Source organism: Geotrypetes seraphini, chromosome 7 (genome assembly GCF_902459505.1).
Source record: "Geotrypetes seraphini chromosome 7, aGeoSer1.1, whole genome shotgun sequence".
Taxonomy (NCBI): Eukaryota; Metazoa; Chordata; class Amphibia; order Gymnophiona; family Dermophiidae; genus Geotrypetes; species Geotrypetes seraphini.
This window is the reverse complement of record NC_047090.1, coordinates 194,165,101-194,191,615: the sequence shown is the minus strand read 5'-3', so window position 1 is coordinate 194,191,615 and position 26,515 is coordinate 194,165,101. Positions and strand designations below refer to the sequence as shown.

Below are 26,515 nucleotides of genomic sequence, written 5' to 3'. Positions count from 1 at the left end.
AATGTAATGTACTCAATGCTTTTGTACCATGCAACCTCAAATAAACAAAATAATAAAAGCATCATTCGTGACTATGAGAAACCTAAGACTAATCCGGAAATTCTTCGACAGAAAACAATTCCAACTTTTGGTACAATCTCTTATCCTTTGACTAATAAACTACTGCAACATACTATACCTGCCCTGCCCAGCGACCATGATAAAACAATTACAAGCAATACAAAATACAGCTTTAAGACTCATCTACTCATTGAAAAATATGACCACATCACAGAAGCATACCACGACTCACATTGGCTCCCAATACAAGCAAGAATACACTTCAAATTCTACTGCCTATTTTTCAAAGCTATTAATGGAGAAAGCCCATCCTACTGGAACAACCGACTAACTCAATCCACCTCAACCAGGCACAGAAAAACCCACTCACTATTCACACACCCACCAACCAAAAATGTCAAACGTAGAAACTATATGACAATCTAATGGCCACTAAAGCAGCAAAATTAAACAGACAAATCACCAATCTGCTGTCTTCGACCACAGACTACAAAACCTTCAAGAAAGAAACTAAAACCCTATTCTTCAAAAAATACATAAAACCTATTTAACACGACCAGCTCCTTCCCAATCTCCACCTACCACACTCTCTACCCCTTTCAAATCTAAAATGTTTCTAATTACCCAACATATATCACACCAAGTTCCCGTAAATTCTTATATAATTCCTATGCAATTCTTATGACAATTCTTATGTAAAGTTACAATTCTTGTAATCTCCTGAGAAATCTTATGTAATCCGCCTTGAACCGCAAGGTAATGGCAGAATAAAAATCACTAATGTATTGTATCCCGCTAGACCACTGTAACACTCTACTAGTGGACCTGCCTACCAAAACTCTCTCCCGCCTCCAAAGGGTGCAAAATGCTGCAATCCGCTTTCTGAAAAAACCTAGGCATCCGCGAACATGTTACCCCTGCATTAGCTTCCATGCACTGGCTGCCCATTTAAAATCGCTGTGCCTTCAAGGCCCTGGTCCTCGCTTTCAAAACCTTCTATGAAACGATTCCGTACTATATGAAAACTAAACTACAAATCTACTTCCCAAAGCAACCAGTGAGGTCTCAAGGAGAAAAACGACTGACCATACCTCCCGACGCTCCCTCAAAACTAAAACAGCCCGCAAACGCTCCTACTCACATTTCATACCCAGACTTTGGCACACCATCCCCCCATCTGTTAGATCAGTAGATGGACTTTGGAGCTTCAGGAAGGCCATGAAAACCTTCCTCTTTACAAACCCAGCACCTTAAAGTCATGCATCCAGAAATGCCACTCAGTCAACGCACCTATGTCACCTAATCTCACCAGATGTTACTTAGTGCATATGTTTTATTGTCATGTCTATATTGTAAATTATTGTCATGTCTTTATTGTAATTTATGTAAATTATGTCATCTCTGTCCTGTCTCTATTATTATGGATGCACTTTGTAACCCGTTCTGGGCTCCTTTGGGAGGACGGATGTACTTTGGAACCTGTTCTGGGCTCCTTTGGGAGGATGGGCTAAAAAATTGAATAAATAAATAAAGATTATGCCCCTCCACACCTCCACCAATTCAATTTACCCAGTCACTGCGATATAGTTTATAAATCATTGAATATCTTCTTTCCACCAGGTCTCATGGGTGCCTATTATATCTGTCTTTTAATTTAGTACAATATATTCTAACTCTGCCATCTTGTTTCTTAGGTTTCTGGCATTTACATACAATGCTTGTCATATCCATTTACAATTTGCTCAGCAGTTGGCATGGAAAATTTGTAGTCCTCACATGCACCAGCCACCCAGCTATCTACATGTCTAATGACCAACTCTCCCACTACAATGGCCATCTTAACTCTTCCCTCCTAGGCAGAAGTCCCTGGAGGGCAAGTCTTGGCCACAGCATCACTTCCTGTTTCTCAACAGTGATGCTCTCTCTTCAGAAGGCCTTTCTCCTCCATGGCAGCACAGAGGGTGCCAGACTGGAGGTGGAACTTCTCTATTATGTCCCTGTAGGCCTCTTCTGTTAAAAAAAAAAAAAAAGTCTCAGTTCCTCCAAGTCTGCTATTCTGTCCTTTCCTGAGTGGTAGGAGCTTTTTGCACTGAGTAAACACATACAATATCTCACCAACTGGGAGATAATCAAACACGTGACACTCAATGCAAAAGACTGGATAGCCCCCATCTCGCAGGTGGCTCTACATGGAATGGGGTGTGTATGAGGGGGGGGTTCTGTTTATATGAATCAAGGGTGCAGGAAGTGTTATTGTGACAAGAGATCATCAGTGGAAGGGATGCCAAAAGGAGAAGAGTGCCAGCACTGAGCTACCAGACTGCTCCTCTTGAGGTGCTGGTAGGTTCTGCTCCACAATCAGCAACTGGGACACCTAGCACACAGTAAACACTCATGTCACTGCTGGCCACACCTCCTCCCATATGTTTTTAATGTTTAGTGTGGGTCTGTGCTACTGTCTACCACACTAAGAATGTCACATTAGTAGGGAAAGAAGGTCAGTACTGGGCTTTGGAACTTGAAGTGATTATGACAATTTGTGAAGAACTGATTTATGCTAGCTGGATGCCTTTTTCTATCATCGAATGAAGTAGACTCCTGTGTAGATAATCATACAGATAAGTTTTGTTTTAAATTTATATTGCCAGCTTTGAAAATATTTTTGTGTTACTTTCTGTGTGGACTTTGGTAAATGTGCAATAATCGATAACAACTGTGGGCATATGCTAAATACCAAGCCACCCATAATTCCTAGTGGGCAGCTCAGTGTTTTAGCATGTACTGCTTAGCAATGCACCTCCTAGAACACCACTCTCGCTCCCCCTACCCCACGCTCTATAAATTGCCCCAAACCTCAGCCCAAGCTAAACTCTAAAATCTGCTACTTAAGCTCCTGTGCCAGGTCCGATGAATGGCTCTGACTCAAATCCCATACCCATGCTGACTTCTTTCATTCAAGTTTCAAGTTTATTCATGGCTTGATATACCGACCATCACATGTATCTGGGCGATTTACAATATTAAAAAATTAGAAAGGTCTGATATAATTTTTGACCTCCTTCCAGTCTGCTCTATCACTTGTCAAACAAGATTACTACACCCGCCTGACTGTCTCAGCTCCAACCCTCACGGCCTCTTTGCCACACTGAACTCATTACTCCTGGTCTCCCCACCGCCAATCCCTCCATCACTCTCCCCCCCAGATTATAGCTAAGTACTTCTATGATAAGGTTCACAAAATTAGCCTTCTCATATGAACCACCTCCCCCAACCCTGCTCTATCAATCCCCCCTCCCTTTGCCACCCTATCTTCCTTTCCTGAAATTACTAAGGAGGAAACTGCACATTTTCTTTCCTCCTCCAAACTCCTCTGATCTCATCCCATCTACTTAACCACTATCTCTCCTATTGTCATCCCCTCTATCTGCCATATCCTCAACCTATCATGCTCCACCACAACTGTGCCTGACGCCTTTAAACATGCTATTGTTACATCACTCCTCAAAAAACCCTCTCTGAACCCTATCTGCCCTTCCAACTAATGTCCTTTCTCCCTCCTCCTCTTTTTATCCAAACTACTTGAAGCTATTCTTGACCCGCTTCAATCGGGCTTTTAACCCTCTTCATTCTACAGAAACTGCCCTTATTGAAGTCTCCAATGACCTGCTTCTACTCTGTCCTCATCTTTCTTGATCTATCCACAGCTTTTGATACGGTAAATCATCACCTACTCATCAATACAATGTCCTTGCTTGGATTTCAGGGCTATGTTATCTCATGGTTTTCTTCCTATTTTTTCCCATCGCACCATTAGCATATGCTGTGGTGGATCCATTGATGGTTGGTATACCTCAGGGCTCTGTCGTGGGGCTGCTTCTTTTTTCCATCTACATTTCTTCCCTTGGTGTTCTGATCTCCTCCCATGGCTTTCATTATCACTTCTATGCTGATGACTCACAGATATATTTCTCTACATCTAAAATCTCGAAAGGCATTCAATCCTGGGTTTCAGCCTGTTTGTCTGACATTTCTACCTGGATGTCTCGCCACCATCTAAAATTAAACATGGCCAAGACTGAGCGCATTACCTTTCCACCTAAACCCATCTTTCGTCTTCCTTTGTTCTCTATTTCTATGAACAACACCCTCATCCTCCCTGCCTTGTCAGCTTGCAACCTCAGGGTAATCTTTGACTCATCTCTCTCCTTCTCTTCACATATTCAACAGATTGCCAAAACCTGTTGTTTTTATCTACAATATCACTAAAATTAGACCTTTCCTTTCTGATGCACTGCTAAGACCCTAATCCATACCCTCATCACCTCTCGCTTAGACTACTGCAACCTGCTTCTCACTGGCCTTCTGCTAAACCATCTCTCCCCCCTTCAATCTGTTCAGAACTCTGCTGCACGCCTCATATTTCACCAATGTCACTACACCCACTTTACCCCTCTCCGCAAGTCATTTCATTGGCTCCCTATCCATTTCTGCATACAATTCAAATTCCTCTTACAGACCTACAAGTGTATTCACTCTGCAGTTCCTCAGTATTTCTCCTCTTTCATCTCTCTCCACATGTCTTCCCCCCTCCCCAGAAACTCTGTTCATCGGGTAAGTCTCTCTTATCTGAACCCTTCTCCTCTACGGCCAACTCCAGACTCCATCCTTTCTACTTTGCTGCACCGTATGCCTGGAACAAACTGTCTGACTCAGTACATCAAGCTCCATCTCTGGCAGTCTTCAAATCCAGACTCAAAGCTGCTTTCAATTCCAATCTCCAGTTCTCCCCAACCGAGCACTGTGTATTGATGCACCTTCTTGTCTAGGTTGTAAGCTCTTTTGAGCAGGGACTGTCTATTCTATGGTTTGACTGTACAGCACTGCGTATGTCTAGTAGTGCCATAGAGTAAAAGGATACAAATGACCATATCCCAATTGTTCGGTCACAATGGTTTTTTGAGCACATACATTTTATTTACTTTTCCATTGATGTTGTTACATTTTGTCTAATAGATACCTGGCCCTTACATACAATTTAAATCTAGGATAATATTATAAATTACAGATTGTATTTCCCAATTTAAATAATTTTATGTGATATTACTGACTGGTCTTGGATGGCAACTCTTATGAAGGTGTATGTTTAAGACTAACCTGTACATAATTTTTATTTTAAAAATGTGTTCTAATTAAGGAGTACTGTCATTTATAAACAGAGAATTTTCCTTGATGCTCAAATGTTTGATTGCTTTGATTATTCTTGGCTATGTATAATTTAAATTATTGGATTAGGTTTATGTTGTTGATTTGTCCTTTTATATATTTGCAACTCTTTTTTTGTTTTATTATTTTTAATTTATGTTGTTTCTTTTACAGTTTAATTTGTTACCTCTAATGCAGCCATTTGAATTAATTTGGCCATGTTGGGTGTTTTATTCTCCTGAATTTTAATAAAGTATGCACCGAATAATTGAGAGTTGTTATACCCTTTTTGAGACCACGTCACTTGTCTTCTGGGATTTTTTTTCTCATTTTCTTTGAATAGGCTCAATTTAGTCCTAATGTCCTCCATGTGGATAAGTGGGAGACTTGAAAACCTCTGGAATGTCACTGTCCAGTTTAGAGATGGTCTTATAGATGGATTTCTTCCAAGATGGGTCCAGGTCTTTCCCAGTGTTGACAGCACTGAAAAACTCACGCAGAGTAACTGTGGCAGTGTTGAAGAAGACATCTGGAACCTGTAACCAAACATGCCATCAGTACATGTTAGATCCAGAGCTTTTTAGAAAATATCTGAGGTTTCTTTTTATCTTGAATTTCAGATCTAGGGGGAAATGCATCAAGCAGGGTCTTACATCGCATTATTTGGCTCTTAGTGTGACTTAAATGGTCCTAACACCAGCTGACAAAAATAGCATGCTGATACGTAAGTTGGTGTAGGTTACTATTCAAATGTCCTAACACAATTTGCTGTGATACGCCTGGTAAAAGAGCCCCAGATTTTGAGGTGCATGGGATTTAGAAACCTTTTACTCTCTCTGCTCCTCCCAACTCTTTGTGTGTTGACAGAGAGAAGCTCCAGACCACAGCTGTTAAAAAATAAGTCAAACAAACACAGCAGCTGTGAGATTGAGCAAGGCTGGCCCAACCATTAGGCAGACTAGATTCTGGAGGACAATAAAGAGCAGCTGCAGTCAAGGCAAAACAATAGATCCTGCCAGCCGCATACATAGGGTTACCATATGGCTCCAGAAAAAGGAGGATGGATTGAGACATCCGGGTTTTACTTCCACAATGGATGTCTCAAAACATCCTCCTTTTTCTGGAGCCATATGGTAATCCTACAAATACACTCATCATTTTACCTGAAGGAAGAATTCAAATAGTCTATTTATCACTCTAGGTGGCTCATAAGTTTCATGGCCCAGTATTTCAAGGATCTGCTCCCTGCTTTGAGATTTAGACTAAAATCTCCTAAATTTAGGAGCACAAATTGTGGTGACCACTGGAATGGATTTCGGGTCTAGACAAATGAATGGAGGCTTGATGACATGCAAATTGGATCTGGAATGGTTTAAATTCTGCTAATAATTCTGAAAAGGCATCTGCTGGCATTTATGTACCAGGTATGTGTGCAGGAACATTCCTTTTGGAATCATAAATGTACTGGATATATGCTGAGACATATATGTCTATGCTATAGAAAAGCAACATAAACATTTAACACTGGCACATACAGCTACTAAAAATGATAATTGCATGTTCAAAAAATCACACTGTGTCGCATATTAACACTCAAAAATTGAGAAACACATCAATAGCTTCGTAAATGTTTAAAATACATACACTTCTCCCGCCATATTCGCTGTGATAGGGGGATTAACAGACCCGCGAATACAGAAAAACCGTGAATAACTTTTTCATATGTTATTCGCTGTTTTCTATTAAAAATCATTGTGAATATGGTGAAACTGCGAATAACATGGTGAAAGACCTGGCCTGTTCCTAACAGAGAAGCAATACATGGTGATTTTCTTTGTAAACGTTTGGAATCAGCGATTTCTCTATGCAAGTTGACGTAATTTGGGGAGAGCACCAGCAAGCTAAAAACCGTGAATACGAAGGGAGAAGTGTATATCGGTTTAAATAAAGTGCAGAAAGAGACCTCATTAGAAAATGCTCTCCACATTTATTTCTAATAATGGAAGCTCCACTTCCTTACATTAACTACTTGTGCTATCTCCAAAAAATACTGAGGCATGTATATAATGCCTGATAATTTTGTGTTATTACTATCCAAAATGAATCAAGGAAAATTATCATCAATGAGGTTCCCATCGTCTTCAACTTAACAGTCCACACAGTCATTTAATCCACTGCAAGTTCTCTATAGGAACACCTGTTTTAATTTAAACAGAACTCTTGCCTTGAATGGAAACCAATGAAGCTGTAAATAGTAGGAGTTGACATGGTCATATTTTTTAGACCAAAGATCAAGTAGACTGCTGTATTTTGTATTAGTCTTAATCTGTTAGAAATTTTTTTGTAATAGATCATATTACAGTAGTCTAGGACGGACAAGATTGATGACTGAACCAATAGCCTGAAAGACATTAAATCAAAATATTTTTTAATGGTGCGAAGTTTCCAGAGAATGGAAAAACATTTTTTAATCATTAGGTCCATATGGTCCGCTGCTTGCTCTGTATTGGTGAGCAAAAATGTTCTAGAAGATACTAGCTTGAGGCAGAAAAATGTGTACTGCAGCAATATATATATGTATGTAAAATTAATATCAATAATGATAATAAAAAATTTTTGTAGTGAGAAGATCTCTGTGTGGATTGGTCAGTCAAATGAGCGGAAACCGTTCAATCCTTCAATCTGTGCACAGGCAAGTCGGTAACAGCTGTGAGGGAATCCCCAGCCGCTTCGGTGGTACGGGAATCCTTTTTACTCTTACTGTTGGAAGATGAGGAAATCCCTCCATGGGTTTCCTCACTGCCAGCTGCCAACTCGCGAGGCACTTGCGGTGGGAAGCTATGGCTGATGGCACCTGCTGCCGACAGGCTCCTCCACCGCTCCGGCCTGCACAATGCTTGCACATGCTGGCCGCAAGTGCCTCGCGTCTGGAACAAAATAAGCACTTTTTTCCTTCTAAAGTGCTCATTGCTATATACATGACCTAACTAAAGAAAAGTGCCGGTTAGAAGAAAAATATAGTAATTTACTTTAAATTTAAAGGGAAAGCAACCTTTCAGACCGGCACTGCCTCAGGATTTTTTTTTTTTACAGAACAGACTCCACTGGCTCTCAAAGCAGTATGTCTTACCTGAATTGGGAGCAAGGCTTACTGCTGAGGCACCTCTAAAAAAAATGTTGGGGAGGTGGAGGAAATGGGGGGAAGGACCCAGCATGAGACCCGCCGGGTTTGAAACCCCTCAGGTCGGACGGACCCCAAAACAGGGCCCACCCAAGCTCGGTCTGGCACAAAAACAGGAAATAGAAGCCCTAAACAAATTCCAACAGCCCTGATCAAGGGAGATGGGTACAACTAACTCACACTTGCTGGAAACTGAGAGAAGACTGAGGTAATTAGGGAGAGTCAGCTATTAAGTACTATTCCAAAGCTTTATCTCAGTCTCCACCTGCTGGTCAAGATGAGATATAACCTATCAGTAAGCTGAAGCTATACTGGTCTAGCAAGGTTGATAAATAAATCACTATTTTCCAGATGTTTTTGTGCGTAGTTTGTACATTTTTAGGTTCATAGAAACATAGAAATAGACGGCAGATAAGGGCCACGGCCCATCTAGTCTGTCCACCGCAATGACCCTCCCCCACCTAACTCAGTGAATAGATCCCACGTGTCTATCCCATTTGGCCTTAAAATCAGGCACGCTGCTGGCCTCAGTGACCTGAAGTGGAAGACTATTCCAGCGGTCAACCACTCTTTCAGTGAAAAAGAATTTCCTGGTGTCACCGTGCAGTTTCCCTCCCCTGATTTTCCACGGGTGCCCCCTGGTTGCCATGGGACCCTTGAGAAGGAAGATATCTTCTTCCACTTCGATGCGGCCCGTGAGATACTTGAACGTCTCGATCATGTCTCCTCTCTCTCTGCGTTCCTCGAGTGAGTAGAGCTGTAATTTATCCAGCCTTTCCTCGTACGGGAGATCCTTGAGACCCGCGATCATCCGGGTGGCCATTCTCTGGACCGACTCTAGTCTCAACACATCCTTCGGTAATGGGGCCTCACTGACGATCACCCCTAGGTCACGTTCTGCTTCAGTTCTTGTTAGGATCTCGCCATTTAGGGTGTAAGTCTTGCATGGATTTTGGCTGCCCAGGTGCATGACTTTGCATTTTTTGGCATTGAAGCTGAGTTGCCAGGACCTAGACCAGCGCTCCAGTAGTAGTAGGTCGTGCATCATGTTGTCGGGCATTGAATTTTTGTCTGTTGTACTCTTGGCCACTACATTGCTTAGTTTGGCATCGGCGAATAATGTTATTTTACCTCGGAGCCCTTCTGCCAAGTCCCTTATGTAGATGCTGAACAGGATCGGGCCCAGGACGGAGCCCTGTGGCACTCCACTGATCACCTCCGTCGTTTCGGAGGGGGTGCCATTCACCACTACCCTCTGAAGCCTACCTTCAAGCCAGTTCCCAATCCATTTCGTCAACGTGTCGCCCAATCCTATAGAATTCATCTTGCTCAGCAACCTGCGGTGTGGTACGCTATCGAATGCTTTGCTGAAGTCCAGGTATACGATGTCCAGGGACTCCCCAACATCCAGCTTTCTCGTCACCCAGTCAAAGAAGCTGATCAGGTTGGATTGGCAGGATCTCCCCTTAGTAAATCCATGTTGACGGGGATCCCGTAGATTCTCTTCGTTCATGATCGTATCCAATTGGCGTTTGATTAGAGTTTCCATTAGTTTGCTCACTATTGATGTGAGACTCACCGGTCTGTAGTTTGCTGTCTCCATCTTGGAGCCTTTCTTATGAAGTGGAATGACGTTAGCTGTTTTCCAGTCCAACGGGACGTTACCTGTACTAAGGGAGAGATTGAAGAGCGCGGATAGCGGTTCCACCAAAACATCACACAACTCCCTGAGCATCCTGGGGTGTAGGTTGTCAGACCCCATTGCCTTGTTAACCTTGAGCTTTGACAGCTCACAGTAGACACTGCTGGGCGTAAACTCGAAATTACTAAACGGAGTCAACCCTTGTCTGCAGCTGAGGACCAAGTCCCGGCACCTCGCGGGTGAAGACTGAGCAGAAGTATTCATTTAACAGTTGGGCTTTTTCCGAGTCCGTTTCTGCATAGTCTCCCTCTGGTTTCCTGAGACGTACTATCCCGCCTGAGTTCTTGTTCCTGTCACTGAAATACCTGAAAAAGGATTTATCTCCTTTCTTTATGTTCCTTGCTAAAGACTCCTCCATGCGGAATTTGGCCGCCCTAACTGCTGTTTTGACGGCTTTTGACTTGGCCAGATAGATTTCCCTGGAGTCCTGTTTCTCTGATTGTTTGTAAGAGATGAATGCTTTTTTCTTTTCTTTGATGAGGTCCGAGATCTCCGCAGAGAACCACTGTGGCTTATTGTTCCTACTCCGTTTACTTACTGATTTAACATAGCGGTTTGTTGCTTCCTGTAAGGTGGCTTTCATAGTTGACCACATTTCTTCCACGTTATCGGTTTCTGCTTGGCTTTGTAGTGCCTGGTGAACGAAGTTCCCCATGTTTTTGAAGTTTGTGTCCTTGAATTTAAGGACCTTGGTCAGTGTGGTAGATTTAGTGAAACCTTTCCTGAGATTGAACCATACCATGTTGTGGTCACTGGAGGCCAATGTGTCGCCCACCGAGACCTCTGTGACACTTTCTCCATTGGTAAGTATCAGGTCTAGGATTGCCTGATCCCTTGTTGGTTCCAACACCAGTTGCCTTAGTCTTGCTCCCTTCAAGGAGTTTAATAGCCTCCTGCTGCTGCCTGAAGCAGAGGAAAGCGTGACCCAATCCACATCAGGCATGTTGAAGTCGCCTAACAATACTGTGTCCCCACGCAAGGTGATATTCTCTATATCTCCAATTAATTCCATATCTTGGTCATCCTGTTGTCTTGGGGGTCTGTATACTACGCCAAGATACAGACATTTGTCCTTCCCTCTAGCCAAATTTACCCAAAGGGATTCCCCAGTGTACCGTACATCTGTGATTCTGGTGATTTTAATGTCATCTTTAGTATATAATGCTACACCTCCTAACATTTTGCTCTCCCTGTCCCGGTGAAGCAAGTTGTAACCCGGTATGACCATGTCCCACCCGTGGGAGTCTGTGAGCCAGGTCTCAGATATCGCCACCACATCCAAGTCGGCATTTGTCATTTCTGTTACCAATTCCAGGATCTTGTTTCCCAGACTGTGGGTGTTGACGTACATAGCCCTCCATGTTGTATGTTTGTTATGTCTCAGTGGGGACATTCCTGCTATAGCAACTAGGCCACCTTTAGCATTATTTGCATGTCTCGTACTCTTCCTAGACCCAGAGCTACAACGTGCACCTTTCCTGGACTCCCCATACCCAGAACTACAGTTTGCACCTATCCCAGACTCGGAATTGTGTGTACCCTGTGGGGGTATTCCCTCTTGGGCAACTTGACTTCCTTTAATACAATTTGCAGTGTGTGCACTGTCGCTGGACCCAGAATTACAATGTGTACTTCTCCTAGTCCCAGAATCACAATGTGCACCCCTCCTAGATCCAGAATTACAATGTGAACTCCCCTTAGACCCAGAATTACAATGTGTACTCCCCCTAGCCCCAGCAAAACAATGTGACCCAGAATTATAATGTGACCCTGAATTATAGTGTTTACTTACCTTAGTCTCAAAAAGAAATTGGTAGCTTAGCTCGTCATTTAAAGAAAAAAAAAGTCCTAGTGAAAAAAGCACCATTCCTAGTAAACTGGCCACAAAAACATCCCAGCAGAGCAGAGGAGCAGGCCTAGAAGTCGGTGCAATGGACTTCACATAAAGGGACCCAAGCTATAGCTATATGATGCAAGGTTCCACATTAGGAGTCATCACACAGGAAAAGGATCTAAGAACATAAGTGTTGCAATACTGGGACATGTGAAAGATCTATCAAGCCCAGTATCCTGTTTCCAACCAAGGCCAATCTAAGTCACAAGTACCTAGCAAAATTCCAAGAGTGAAACAGATTTTATGCTGCTTATCCTAACCTCTTCATGAACTCCTGGAACTCCACCAGCACTCATATCCTAAACGAAATAGCCCCACTTAAGAAAAGAAGGATTAGACCTAGAAACCTATCGGGCTGGTTTGACCCAGAGCTCCTTGAAATAAAGAGAGAACTAAGAAGACTAGAAAGGAAATGGACAAAATTAGGAACACCAGAGTCTAGAGACGCCTGGCGCCAAATGCTAACTAACTACAAAACCACTATCTCAAAAAAGAAAAAAACCTTTTATGCCAACATTATAGGTAACACCTCCTTAAACAGCAACAAACTTTTCAATCTAGTCAACGACTTGTTCGATACCCACTCTTATACAAACCCAGTAGAAGAATCCCCGATCACAGCAGACGACCTGGCCGATTTTTTCATCTCAAAAATATCCAAATCAAGACATGCCCTTCCAAACACAAGACTCCCACTGGAACTACGCCATCCCCCAGGACCCTGACTCCTCTTCAAAAGCCGACATGAGCTGGTCATACTTCAAGGAAACTGACTGGCTAAGGTTCATCAAGTACTACAACAAATATGCCAAATCATATTGCAGATTAGACCCGTGATGAAATCTGCCCCTATTATCTTCAAAACCAAACTTCTAAACTGGATCAACCTACAATTATCTGTTGGGAAGTTCCCAGAAGACCTGGGCCAAATTGTTATAACTCCTATAAAAAAGAACAAAAAAGAAGCATCCTGCTACAGGATGTAGTTTCCAACTACAGACCTGTCGCGAACATCCCTCTGGTTGCCAAATTAATGGAAGGCCTGGTAAATGCTGATCTAAACAACTACCTAGACAAATTCAACCTACTGCATACTAACCAATCTGGTTTCAGACCCGGCTCAGCACCGAAACTGTAATGGCCTCTCTTCTAAACTATCTACATTCCCTTCTCAGTCAAGGCTCCAATGCCTTGATTCTCCAACTGGATCTAAGCAGTGCCTTTGACCTAGTTGACCACTCCATCTTGCTGAACTGTCTGGAATCTATAGGCATCTCAGGAAACACTCATACTCGGTTCCGGGGATTTCTCGAACTCAGATCCTATCAAGTACTCAAGGAAGACAAATTCTCCTTCAGCAGGAATAACAACTGCGGACTTCCCTAGGGCTCCCCACTGTCACCGACCCTTTTCAACATCTATCTCATCTCATTGGGACACCTATTACAGAGCCTAAATCTCACCTTCCATGTTTACGCTGACGATATCACCGTCGTGCTTCCACTATCCGATATCTCACCGAATTTCATTAATCTCCTATCCAATATCCTAAACCAAATAGAACTTTGGATGAAGGCCTTCAAACTCAAACTGAACACAGAAAAATCTAAATTTTTCCTGGCCTCTCCCAGTGAGCAGATAAAAGACAACAAGATTCACCTGAGCGGCAGAGATTACGAAATTGCTCAATCTATAAAAATACTAGGGATTACCCTTGACAGACATCTAACACTAGAAAAACATACAGATCTAATGTTCAAAAAATGTATCTCTACTCTATGGAAACTCTGCACTGTCAAAAAATTCTTCGACAAATCATCCTTTTGACTACTAGTACAAGCCTCCATCCTGAATACTCTGGACTACTGCAACATCATATTTCTGGGAGCTTACAAAAAATCACTTCACAAGCTAAGATTAATCCAAAACACTGCAGTCCGACTCATCTTCGGACTAAAAAAATGGGAACATATCACCCCATACCTCCAAATACTTCACTGGCTGCCAGTAGAATCCAGAATACTTTTCAAGTTTGCTTGCATCAGCTTCAAAGCTATCTTCGGGATACTACCAACCTACCTAGCTTCCCAATTCTTCACCAACTGCCCGAATAAGTCCTCTCGCAGAGCAAATCTCTTTATCTACCCATCTCTGAAATCATGTCACTACAAGAAGTACCTAGACAGAATGCTATCATTCCAGGCAGCTAAACTGAACACATGGCTAGCAAAACCAATTCTCGAGGCCACATCATACACTGACTTCAAAAAATCACTGAAGACCCGTCTCTTCAACGCCATCTAGTTTTCTTCTACCAATGGTAACCCCCCCGAAAGCCCATCCGCTACCTTTTCCCTTCCTCTTTCGACGTATTTTGCTGTAATCCTCTCTTATTCTCATTGTAAATATCTTCCTGTAAACAGCGCTGATCTCTTATATCTTATTATAAATATCCTCCAATATCTTACTCACATTGTAATATCCTGTATCTTATTCACATTGTAATTATCTTCCCGTAAACAGCTTTGATCTCTTGTACCTTGTTCTGAACCCTTCGTTATGTAACTTTGATATCTTGTTCCAATGCTAATGTATCTCAGATTCCTGGTTCCAAAGCTTGTTATCTTATATCTTGTTCTAAACATATGTATCTTGTTGTAAACATTTGTCTCCAGCTGTAAACACTGCACTCTCTCTCGGAATGACTCTCATTGTAAATCGCTTTGAACTTAGGGTATAGCGGTATATAAGAAATAAAATTATTATTATTATTATATTATCTTAATAATGGCTTTATGGCAGTGGTCTTTGCTAATTTTTAAGCAAGGGCCATTTTGGGTCCAAAAGGGCTGCAGGAGAGATGTATTTAGTGCTGGTGAATATTCATCTTTGTGGATGAACCCGTGTGGCATCCCACAGGCCCACTTTCGCCTACACTATTTAATGTCTATCTAGCATCATTGGAAAATTTATTATACAGTTTACAGATTAAATTCTACATTTACACCGATGATATAACAATACTTATTCCTCTAACATCTTTTACGACCGAAGTAAAAAAAATCAGATCATACCGACTTATTGATTAAAAAATGTTTCTCAATTCTATGGAAGCTTGTACCATCCAAAAATATTTTGATTCAACATCTTTTAGGATACTGGTTCAGTCATCAATTCTGTCTACTCTGGACTACTGTAATATTGTTTATCTAGGTTCTTATAAAAAAAACTCTTAGTAGGCTTAGAATAGTACAGAATGCAGCAGTCCACCTGATTTTTAGCCTTAAAAAATATGATCACATAAGTCCTTACTATTCAAAGCTCCACTGGTTGCCAATCGAGGCCAGAGTTTTGTTCAAATTCAGTTGTATCTGTTTTAAAGTTTTATTTGCACTGACCCCAACCTACCTCTCTTCCCACTTTGAATTTTATAATACAAACAAGAATACACGAAGAACTTGCTGGTTTATGATTCCATCAGTAAAAGCATGTCGTAATAAGAGATTCTTAGGAAAAACCTTGGCATTTTAGGCTAGTGTAGTGAATTCATGTTGGAATGCTCTTATTTCCCCGAGATCAATCTTATCTATTTCGAAAAACTCTTAAAACTTATTTGTTTGAAAAATATTTGACTTAATTGCAATTTGTATTTTTCTGAGAAGCATTTTATATTTGTATTGTAATTTGCTGTTTGTCCAGCCTTTTTTTTATTGTAAACCGCCTTGAACTGATGGTTTGTATATAAGAATAAATTATTATTATTATTCCTACTTGGGCCATGACACAAATTACTCTTCTCAAGATTCATTCTTACCATACAGAGCACAGATAAACCCTATGCAAATACAGGACCTGAAACGAAAAGTCCTAATATACACCAACAAAACCCTAAGATGTCAGACTCTAAACCAGTGGCATAGCGATGGTGAGAGGCAGCCAAGGCGGTGGCACCTCCCTCCCCCCCACCACCACACACACACACACACACTGCTGCGCACGCCCGATACCTCTAACAATCCTGGCGTGAGCAGCAACTCCCAACCTGTTCTCCCTCTGACGTCATTTCCAATAAGAAGAGCCGAAGCAGGCTGGGGGTTGCTGCTGATGCCAGGAATGTTACAGAGATACGGGGGATGGAAAGTGGTGAATGCACGAGGCAGAAAGGAGGACCGGTGCCGCCCCTTACGAAGACGGTGCCTGGGCCGGATCGCCCCCTTTACTACAACACCAGAGAAATAGAAAGAAAAGCAATTCTTTCTGAACTGCAAAATATAGACAAGACATCCTTTGTTGTCTGATTTCTCACTCTCTGGTTGCACTTTCTTCTGTCTGTGCTCTGAACTCTGTTTCCAGGGCCTTTGGTGGCCCCGGAGGCTTTCACTCTGTTCTAGCTTCCTGACTATGTGAGGATAGAAAATGGTAGCTTTCGGGGCTTCACTCATAAGAACATAAGCAGTGCCTCTGCTGGGTCAGACCAGAAGTCCATCATGCCCAGCAGTCTGCTCACATGGCGGCCCATCAGGTCCAGAAACCTGTATTTAACCCTCTATCTATACCCTTTTCCTTCAGAAAATTGTCCAAACACTTCTTGAACTCCAATACTGTACCCTGTCCTATCACGCCCTCTGGAAGCGTATTCCAGGTGTCCAACACCTGTTGGGTGAAGAAGAACTTCTTAGCATTGGTTCTGAATCTGTCCCCTTTTAATTTATCCGAATGCCCTCTCGTTCTTATAGTTTTCAAAAGTTTGAAGAATCTGTCCCTCTCCACTTTCTCTTTCCCCTTCATGATCTTGTAAGTCTCTATCATAGCCCCTCTAAGTCTTCGCTTCTCCAGGTTAAAGAGCCCCAGTTTCTCCAGTCTTTCAGTGTATGAAAGGTTTTCCATACCTTTTATCAAACGTGTCGTTATCTTCTGAACCCTCTCGAGTATCGCCATATCCTATAGGTACGGCAACCAATATTGGACGCAGTACTCCAGATGCGGGCGCACCATCGCCCGATACAACGGCAGAATATCTTCTTTCGTTCTGGTTGTAATACCCTTCTTGATTATACCTAGCATTCTATTCGCTTTCTTAGAGGCCGTTGCGCACTGTGCCGACGGCTTCATTGTCTTGTCCACTATTACCCCCAAGTCCCTTTCTTGGATACTCTCATTCAATAACTGCCCTCCCATCATGCAGCTGTACCTCGGGTTTCTGTTTCCTACGTGCAAGACTTTACATTTCTGTACATTGAACTTCATCTGCCATCTCGTCGCCCACTCCCATAGTTTGTTCAGGTCCCTTTGTAAATCTTCACAGTCCTCTTTAGTCCTAGCCCCATTAAATAGTTTGGTGTCGTCTGCGAATTTTATTACTTTGCACTTCGTCCCTGTTTCTAGATCATTTATAAATACATTGAATAGCAACGGTCCAAGCACCGACTCCTGCGGAACACCACTCGTGACCCTCCTCCAGTCCGAGTAGTGGCCCTTCACTCCTACCCTCTGCTTCCTACCCACCAACCAATTCCTGATCCATCTGTGTACATCTCCTTCCACCCCATGGTTCTTCAGTTTCCAAAATAGGTGTTCATGGGGTACCTTGTCAAAGGCTTTTTGGAAATCTAAGTATACGATGTCTATGGGGTCCCCTTTGTCCATCTGTTTGTTAATTCCTTCGAAGAAGTGCAATAAGTTCATCAGGCACGATCTTCCCTTGCAGAAGCTATGTTGGCTTGTTATCATAAGTTTATTCCTTTGTAGATGCTCCTCGATGCTATCTTTTATCAGTGCTTCCGCCATTTTCCCCGAGGTCAGACTTACCGGTCTGTAGTTCCCCGGGTCACCTCTTGATCCCTTTTTAAAGATGGACGTGACATTAGCTATCTTCCAATCCTTCGGGATCACACCTGTTTTCAGGGATAGATTACAGACTTGCTGTAGTAGTTCCGCTATTTCCTCCTTTAGTTCTTTCAATACCCAAGGCAAGGCAAATCATAGGTTGCATACGCAGGAGTTTCGTCAGCCATAAGCCTGAAGTCATTATGCCATTGTATAGATCCATGGTGAGGCCCCACCTGGAATACTGTGTGCAATTCTGGAGGCCGCATTACCGTAAGGATGTGCTGAGACTGGAGTCGGTCCAGAGAATGGCCACCCGGATGGTCTCAGGACTCAAGGATCTCCCGTACGAGGAACGGCTGGATAAGTTGCAGCTGTACTCACTCGAGGAACACAGAGAGAGGGGTGACATGATCGAGACATTCAAGTATCTCACGGGCCGCATCGAGGTGGAAGAAGATATCTTCTTTTTCAAGGGTCCCACGGCAACAAGGGGGCATCCGTGGAAAATCAGGGGCGGGAAACTGCACGGGGACACCAGGAAATTCTTTTTCACTGAAAGGGTGGTTGATCGCTGGAATAGTCTTCCACTTCAGGTTATTGAGGCCAGCAGTGTGCCTGATTTTAAGGCCAAATGGGATAGACACATGGGATCTATTCACAGAGAAAGGTAGGGGAGGGTCATTGGGGTGGGCAGACTAGATGGGCCATGGCCCTTATCTGCCGTCTATTTCTATGTTTCTATGTTACCCTAGGATGGATTCCGACCGGGCCTGGTGATTTGTCAGTTTTTAATTTTTCTATCTGCCTGTGTACGTCTTCAAGGCTTACTTCCATGGATGTTAATTTTTCTGCTTGGTCTCCTTTGAAGATTTGTTCAGGTTCCAGTATGTTGGATGTGTTCTCTTTTGTAAATACTGATGAAAAAAACATGTTTAGCCTTTCCGCCACTTCTTTCTCCTCCTTCAGCACTCCCTTCCTATCTCTGTCACCTCCTCCCTATCCGGCTGCTTCTCCTTGACATACCTGAAGAACGGTTTGAAATTTCGTGCTTCCCTGGCTAGCCTCTCATATTCTCTTTTTGCTTTTCTAACCACGAGGTGACATTCTTTTTGATATTTCCTGTGTTCTTTCCAGTTCTCCTCGGTTTTGCCCTTTTTCCATTTCTTGTATGAATTCTTCTTATCACCTATCACTTTCTTCACTTCTTTAGTTATCTACGCCGGGTCTTTTGTCGGCTCTTTTTGCACCCTTTCCTGAATCTGGGGATGTACAGATTTTGTGCCTCGCTCACCGTGTCCTTGAATAAAGACCAGGCTTGCTCTACAGTCTGCCATTTCTTTGAGCTGTTCCTAAGTTTCTTCCTTACCATTACCCTCATCGCTTCGTAGTTTCCTTTCTTTAAGTTAAAACTTGTCCCTGTGGTTCTCTTTCCCTTCGGTATTCCTACTTCAATTTTGAACTTGATCATATTGTGATCGCTGTTTCCCAATGGTCCCACTACCTCCACTTCCTTTGCAGTTCCTCTTAGCCTATTTAGGATTAGATCCAGAGTGGCATTCGCTCTCGTCTGTTCTCTGACAAGCTGCTCCATGAAGCAGTACTGTATAGCCTCCAGGAATCCGGTCTCCCTAGCGCATTTTGAGTTTCCAAGACTCAAGTCTATCCCGGGATAGTTGAAGTCTCCCATAATAATTGTGTTACCATTTTTGCATTCTTGTTTCATCTCGGCTTCCATTTCTTCGTCGGTAGCTTTGGTTTGCCCAGGTGGACGATAGTACAGGCCCATCTATAACTCGGGCCCTTTCCTTCCCAGTATTTTAACCCATAACGATTCCAATTTGTTGTTCGTCGCTGCTGTGTCCACTCTGGTCGAATGTATGCTTTATTTTATGTACAGTGCTATTCCTCCTCCTTTCAGACCTGACCTGTCCTCGCGATAGAGTTTGTACCCCGGAAGTGCTATGTCCCATTTGTTTTCTTCATTCCACCATGTTTTGGAGACCCCAATGATGTCCACGTTCTCAATTTTGGCCATGACTTCTAATTCCCCCATTTTGTTCCTTAGGCTCCTCGCATTAGTATATATGCAATTTAAGTCCTGGTATTTTTTGACTTCGCTTCCTTTCCCTGTGCTTCGATCTTTATTTTCTTCTCATTTACTACAATCCTCTTATCCTCCTCTTCTGGATCAGTCAACTCCTGTGTTTTGCCCGTTGTTTTTTCCCGGCATTTTTCCCACTTAGTATCTTCACGGGATACCATCTTCCGAATCATCGACACTTGGTCGACTGTCGGCTTTCCCCTTCTTCTTAGTTTAAAGCCTGTTCTATTCCTCTTCTGACGTTGTTTGCTAGCAGTCTAGTTCCCGCCACGCTCAGGTACAGTCCATCTCTCCTGAATAGCTTGCTCTTGCCCCAAAACGTTGTCCAGTTCCTCACGAAGTGGAACCCCTCTTCCTCACACCATCTCCTCATCCATGCATTTATTGATTGTAGTTCCGTCTGTCTCTTCACATCTGCCCTCGGTACTGGTAGGATCTCTGAAAATGCAATCTTCTGAGTCCTCATCTTCAACTTCCTTCCCAGAATCTTGAACTGTTCTATCAGTGCACTTCTACTGTAGTCCCTCCTGCTGACATCATTTGTCCCGATGTGGATCATTACTGTGGTCTCTTCCATCTCTGCTCCTTCTAGGATCCTTCCAATTTTGTCCACGATGTCCTTTGTTCTCGCTCCTGGGAGGCAGGTCACCAGTCGATCCTCTCTCCCGCCTGCTATGTAGCTGTCTACTTGCCTAAGGATTGAGTCTCCCTCTAGGATCGCAGACTTTCCCTTCTTCAGTTTTCGCTCCGGTCGTAGGTCTATGTCCTCGGAGTGCTTCATTGCTTCTTCTTCTTTGTCCTCGGTGTGCTTAGCTGCTTCTTCTTCTGGGCATCGGCCTGAAGAGTGGCAGAATGTAGTCCAATGTTCCCTCTAAGATCTGAGTTGATGAAGCATTACAAATATAAATTAAAAAATGGAAAATAAGATGATATTCAATTGAAAGAACTTAAACATTTTTCATTTAGCTTTTAGAGACCAAGGTCAAGACAGTAAGCTGTCCTGACCTAAAAAAGGAGGTTTTGGTCTCTGACAGTTACTCAAAAATGTAGTTCAATGAAAAGATATCATCTTCATTCTATTTTCTATTTCTATTTATTAACCTTTATAAACATGGATACCACACGACTTTCTCCTGAAATAAAATTATTTTCTCTACCTTTGTGTTCTGCTTTCCCCTGTCTTAAGTCTCTTTCCAGGTTTTTCTCTCCTCCTTTTCCTTATGGCTTTCTTCAATTTATTTTTCTTCCTCTCTGTCCAGATTTAATTCAATCTTACTAGCTAGTCTTCAAATTCTCTCTCTCTATAAGCAACTTTCTGTCTTTTTCCCTCACCCTGGCTCTCCTATTTTCCTTCCCTTTATTCTCAGTCTTTCACTAACTCTGCTCTCTTTCTCTTCCCCTTTTATACAATGTTTCCCCCTATATCTAACTTCTTTTCCCTTCCATCATGATCTCTCTCAGTTCTGTCTCTCCCCTCCCAAAGTATCCAAACCTTTTTTAAACCCTACTACTACTAAATCATTTCTATAGTGATACTACACATATGGAGTGCTGTATAGAAAAACATAGAAGACAGTCCCTGCTCATTTCTCTCCCCTCTTCCATCCAGTATCTGCCCCTTCTATACAGCATTTGCCTCCTCTCTTCCCCTTTCCATCCAGCATTTCCACACACTCTCTCCCATTAGTATCCCCCTCCTCTCTCTTCCCCCTTCCATACAGTCTGCCCCCCCTCTTCCCTTTCACTGCTCCTTCGATTATCTCCCTCCTGTCTCTCCCCTCTTCCATCCAGTCTTCTGTCTCCCTCCTATAGAGCTTATTCCCATATCCCTTTTCCATCCAGCATCTCCCCTCATAAGAGCTGCCATACAGGGACAGACTGAAGGTTGATCAAACCCAGTATCTTGTTTCCTTCCTAACATCCCTAGGATACTCCAAACCATCCCCAACCAAAACTCATACCAAAGGACATCAATTAGACCTGATCTCATTCCTCCCCAACTCCCTCTCTACCCCCCCCAGCATAAGCCTCAAAGACGTAACCTGGACCCCCACCCCCTGGTCCGATCACCTCCGATGCAACTTCAACCTACACTGGCTCAAAAAACAAAGCCTAAAGACACCTAGAACTACCTACAAAGAAAAAACAATATGGACCAGAGGTCAACTAAATCAGTGTTTTTCAACCTTTTTTGGGCAAAGGCACACTTGTTTCATGAAAAAAATCACGAGGCACACCACCATTAGAAAATGTTAAAAAATTTAACTCTCTGCCTATATTGATTATATATAAAGTAATTCTCTTGAATAGGAATCAAATAAACACAAAGAAAGTATTTTATAATTACTTTATTATGAAATATTAAGTAAACAGAATAGTGAAAAATTATAAAATACTTTATTCAGTGCGAAACCTGGGCCTGTTTGGCTGAACACAAAGCTGATATTCTGGCTGGAATCGAAGAAAGACACACACATAGCTCTTCGTCAACAGCTCTCAGTCTCTCTCTGTATTTGGTTTTTATAGCATACAAAAATAGACAAATATACCCTCCTCCATCCTTTTTATTAAACCACAATAGCAGTTTTTAGCGCAGGGAGCTGCGCTGAATGCCCAGCGCTGCTCTTGACGCTCATAGGCTCCCTGCGCTAAAAACCACTATTGCGGTTTAGTAAAAGGTGACCATATTGTAAAATATAGACAGCAGATATAAATTCAGAACTGTGCATAGTAAGTGAAGGGAAGTTTTCATCTCTGGGAATTTACCCAGTTAACTATTAAGTTATTTGGGCAAATTCCTTTGAAAACTGTGGTAATACTGCCTCCACTTTGCTAAATTTAAAATAAAATCATTTTTCCTACCTTGTCTGGTGATTTCTGGTTGCACTTTCTTCTTCTGACTGTGCATCCAATCTTTCTTCCTTTCTATCAGCCTGTATGCTTTCTCTCCTCCACACCTCATTCCCTCCCCCAACTTTTTCTTCCTCTCTCCCTGACCTTTCTTTTTTTCTGTTTCTCTTCTTTCCTTATGTTTCCCTGCCTGCCCCCTTTCTTTCTTTCTCCCTGCCGTTCCCCAAGCCACTGCCACTGCCGCTGCCATCGGGGAACAGGACCCACCAATGGATAACAGGCCCCAAAGCCGACTCCGACGCATGCTCTCCCTGACGTCAATTCTGCAATCAGAGAGGAAGTTCCGCCCAGCCAGGCAGCGATTGGCTGGCCCGAACTTCCTCTCTGCCTGCAGAATTGACGTCGGGGAGAAGAAGACTTATCGGCTCGATAGATTAGATCGCCAAGACAAAGTGAGTCCTGGGTGATCGACTCACTTTGCCTTGGCGAGCTACTGGCGCCCCTGCCTTGGGCCCCCTGTCAGCTCCGGGCCCGGCGGCCCTGCGGCACACCAGGCAACATCTCGCGGCACACTAGTGTGCCGCGGAACAGCGGTTGAAAAACACTGAACTAAATCATGAAAAATTCTGGTCCCACTACAACCCAACATCCACCACAGACCCAAACCCCAACTTCATCCCAGGCTGGAACAACTTCAGCACCCAGATACTAAATGACATAGCCCCACTAAAACCTTATAAGAAAAAACATCGCACATCTGCCAACTGGTTTGACGCCAACCTACTAGCTCTGAAACGAGAAGTGCGCAAACTAGAAAGAACCTGGTGCAAATCCGGCACGGATACAGACAGGCATGCCTGGCGTACCAAAGTCACAGAATACAAAAAAACAATCAAGGACAAACGCTCCAAATATTATGCCCAATCAATTAACACCCCAACCCTGAACAGCAACAAACTCTTTCGACTTATCAACTCATTATTTGACACCAACTCATATAAAACCTCCCCCACAGACCTTCCACCCTCTCCAACTAACCATGCTGACTACTTCGCCAACAAAATCCACAACTTAAAAACCTCTCTTGCAACAACAAGCACCAGCCCATCAACCCTTCTGACCACCCCAAACAATGAAGGTACTATCGCAGACATGACATGGAATCGCTTCGAGAACCCAGACTGGAACCTATTCCTACAGCTATACACTAAATATGCCAAATCAAACTGCCTTCTAGACAATTGCCCTCCCTCCATCATGAAAACAGCGCCCCCTCCTTTCAAAATAGAGCTCTTCAACTGGATTACCCTCTGCCTGTCCATTGGCTATTTTCCACAGGAACTTGGCCACATCCTCATATCTCCAACCATCAAAAACCCCAAAGAATCACTCTCCACAACCACCAACTACAGACCTATCGCCAACATACCCTTCTTCCTGAAAATTATGGAAGGCCTCGTAAACCAGAACCTCATGTCCTACCTCGAAAAATTTAACATCCTTCACGATTCCCAGTCTGGATTCCGCACAAACTACAGCACTGAAACCGTTCTAGCATCTCTAACCGACTACCTCCTCCAACTATTCTCACAGGGAAACAGCGCCCTAATACTTCAGTTTGACCTCAGTAGTGCCTTTGACCTGGTAGACCATGACATACTACTCAACAACCTCGATTCCATAGGCATCTCGGGACAGGTACTAACCTGGCTCACAGGCTTCTTAAAAAACCGCACCTACCAAGTACACAGCGAGGGAACCTACTCTCACACCTGGTCCAACCCCTGTGGTGTCCCACAAGGCTCCCCCCTATCACCTTCTCTTTTCAACGTTTATATGACTCCACTGGGACACATGTTATCAGACAAAAAATTGAAATCCTACATCTATGCAGATGACATCACAATTGTCATCCCCATCCACTCATTCACGCAAGAAACAGAGCAACTCATCTTATCAGTACTTACAATGGTCGAACACTGGACCACCCAGTCCAAACTGAAACTAAATCCAGAAAAGACCAAACTCTTCCTAGCAAGTCCCAACCACAAATTAACGACCACCACCTTACAACTCAACGGCCTAACTTATCCTATTAACCCCACCATCAAAATCCTGGGAGTCATCCTAGACCGCTGCCTGACCTTCGAAGACCACACCAACACCCAGGTCAAAAAATGCTTTCATACCCTCTGGAAACTTCGCACCATCAAACATTACTTTGACTTCCCCTCCTTCAAACTGCTGGTTCAATCCCTAATCCTAAGCACACTGGATTACTGTAATATAATTTATATAGGCTCCTACAAGAAAACCATCCAGCGACTGAGACTTATCCAAAACACTGCAATCCGCCTAATCTTTGGCCTCAAAAAGTCAGACCACATCACCCCTTATTATAGAAAACTACACTGGCTGCCAATAGAAGCGAGAGTCATCTTCAAATTCGCCTGTATCTGCTTTAAAACCTTAACTGGCTTATCACCGATTTATCTGTCTCACCACTTCGTGTTCCCCGAAACCACAAGCACACGTAATACCAACCTGTTTACCTACCCTTCCCCAAAGGGATGCACCTACAAAAGATACTTCAACAGAACTCTCTCATACCAAGCTGGCAGATGGACAAACTGCCTGACCACCCTTATTTCATCTGCCCCATGTTACTTATCCTTCAGGAAATCTCTCAAATCTTTCCTCTACGACAAATTTCTTGAACCTCCCCCATCACCAAATAACTAAAGACTACCACTTTAGTTGGCCTCTCGCACTGCCTCACCACTACATACTTAACTCTGCTGTATATGTACTGTCCCCTGTATGATAAATCTACTCTGTTTCTTTACTGTATAAAATACCTATACTGAATATGTACAGTTAGCATTGTATCATCGCTGTAAATGTACACTCTCTTACTCTGTAAACCGCTCTGAACTGTTTGTGGTACTGCGGTATATAAAAATAAAGTTATTATTATTATTATTATTAACAGTCACCACCCAGATCCCAAGTACCTAGCTAGATCCCAAGTAGTAAAACAGATTTTATGTTGCTTATCCTAAGAATAAGCAGTGGATTTCCTCAAACCTTCTCAATAATGGCCTATGGACTTATCTTTTAGGAAATGAGCCAAACCTTTTTTAAACCCTGCTAAGCTAATTGATTTTACCAAATTCTCCAGCAACAAATTCCAGAGTTTAATTATATGTTATGTGAATAAATATATTCTCTGGTTTGTTTTAAATCTACTACTTAGAATAAACGATTCACATATACCCTTTCCATTCCACTTAGTATTTTATACACCTCTGTCATATCCCCTCCCCCGAGCCATCTCTTCTCCAAGCTGAAGAGCCCTAGCCACTTTAGCCTTTCGTCTTAGGGAAGTTGTTCAATCCCTTATATCATTTTCATTGCCCTTCTCTGTACCATTTCTAATTCCGCTATATCTTTTTTGAGATACAGCAACCAGAATTGTACACCCTATTTTGAGGTGTAGCCGTACCATAGAGCAATATAAGAGCATTATAACAATCTCATCTTTGTTTTCCATTCCTTTTCTGATAGTTCCTAATATTCTATTTGCTTTTTTAGCTGCTGCCACATATTGAATTGAGGGTTTCAACGTATCCTCAACAATGATACCTAGATCCTTTACTAGGCCCTGATTCCTAATGTGGAACCCTTCATCATGTA

The 26,515-nt window shown here is 42.8% G+C and overlaps 1 protein-coding gene across 2 annotated transcripts in view; it reads right to left on the bottom strand.

The window, feature by feature from the left end:
• Nucleotides 1–5,024: 5,024 nt before the first annotated feature.
• Nucleotides 5,025–26,515, bottom strand: part of PROX2 (prospero homeobox 2) — a 140,692-nt gene continuing 119,201 nt past the window's right edge. For both annotated transcript variants that reach the window (XM_033951094.1, XM_033951093.1), the window contains exon 5: nucleotides 5,025–5,798. In XM_033951094.1, coding sequence (XP_033806985.1) covers nucleotides 5,619–5,798 — 180 coding nt within the window. In that variant the 3' untranslated portion in view covers nucleotides 5,025–5,618. The remainder of the gene's footprint in view (nucleotides 5,799–26,515) is intronic.